This window comes from Halyomorpha halys, unplaced genomic scaffold, assembly GCF_000696795.3.
Source record: "Halyomorpha halys isolate HHAL.00 unplaced genomic scaffold, Hhal_1.1 Scaffold527.1, whole genome shotgun sequence".
NCBI classification, from domain to species: Eukaryota; Metazoa; Arthropoda; class Insecta; order Hemiptera; family Pentatomidae; genus Halyomorpha; species Halyomorpha halys.
The window spans coordinates 562,931-564,240 of NW_027107993.1; the positions used below are offsets into that span (position 1 = coordinate 562,931).

At 33.4% G+C, this 1,310-nt stretch overlaps 1 protein-coding gene across 5 annotated transcripts in view; it reads left to right on the forward strand.

Annotated features, from left to right (window-relative positions):
* LOC106683919 (ankyrin repeat and protein kinase domain-containing protein 1) overlaps nt 1-1,310 on the forward strand; it is a 32,008-nt gene that overhangs the window by 23,545 nt on the left and 7,153 nt on the right. For all 5 annotated transcript variants that reach the window (XM_014425681.2, XM_024361628.2, XM_014425682.2 and 2 more), the window contains one exon: nt 552-688. In XM_014425681.2, coding sequence (XP_014281167.1) covers nt 552-688 — 137 coding nt within the window. The remainder of the gene's footprint in view (nt 1-551; nt 689-1,310) is intronic.

Sequence of the window (1,310 nt, forward strand, 5' to 3'; positions counted from 1 at the left end):
TACTCTCCAAGGGGTCTCTTCGTCGGCCTGAATTTGGTTGAGGATGCTTCTTTTTACTCTGCAAACGACCGCTGCTTTCAGTGCTTTTGCATATATATATGTTTTATTTTCCACTTCATTCATCACTTTATTTTTATTAATTTTCATTCTATATTATTTTTACTTATATCATTCTGTTTATATTTTCTCTTTTTATTTTTTTGTATTCATTTGTTGCTATTATATCTTGCTCTTTGTTCTTTGTTCTTAGCTCTGATGAAGGCAGAAACTGGCTGAAACGTAGGCACTATTAAATAAGTTCTCTCATTTTTTTGTGTTATTTCTTGACAGCACCCCCAACCATCTTCTCCCCATATATATATTACCTACGGCCAACTATTTTCTCATCATTATTTATATTCTTTTAACTTTTTCTTATAGCTTTCGGGCTTATCAAAAGTTCTATGACAAAGAATAGACCATTTCATCTCCTTGAGTACAAGCAGATCCAAATGCATATATATAAATATTCGTACAAACTAGTAATATTACTTACAGTAGTTATCATCCAGGAACGCTGGGTATGTTGGACTCGGCGATGGTCCACTGGAAGACAAATGGAGGCGACCTCTCCAGAGCCATGGACACCATGTCTTCGGGCGAAAACATCCTGGAGACGATATTCTCCTTCCAGCCTGAGCAGGTTGAGGTGAATATTCATAGAAATAATGGTCACAATTGTGTAATTGATTGATTATTACTGTATTCATATTATTATGTACAATTGATTATATTCTTATGTAACTAGTTGCTTTTAAAGTTAAAAATAAACGGAAATAAGGTTTCAATCATAATTATAAGTAAAGAAAAATCTCAACGAACGATTTGTTTATGTTTCATTTAGAATCATGTTGCATGACTAAAAAGACAAGAAACTGCTCGTCGAATCCGACTATAACAACATTTACTAAACGAACGGTTTAACTTCCGATTCAATATAAAAGACTTATCTACATGATAGTAATAAGACATACGGAGTTGAGCTTTGGAGCTTTACTAAACCATGCTAAATTGCTCCCATATTTAATCCTCACAGTCCAAAATCCTTATTGCTCCTTACTTTGAAAAAAATCAAGTCATCCATCAGAATCTCAATGTACTGCCGATTTGGCCAGAACCAGATACCAATTATAATGACTAATTTAACAATTAAGATGATGAATTTTTATTATTTCCACTTGGGTATAACTGATATTGTCGGATTTAAGTCATCCGATTTTTTCGCTCTTTTTTTTATTTATATAAAGTCGGGGTCGGGGGTCTCATTTTCT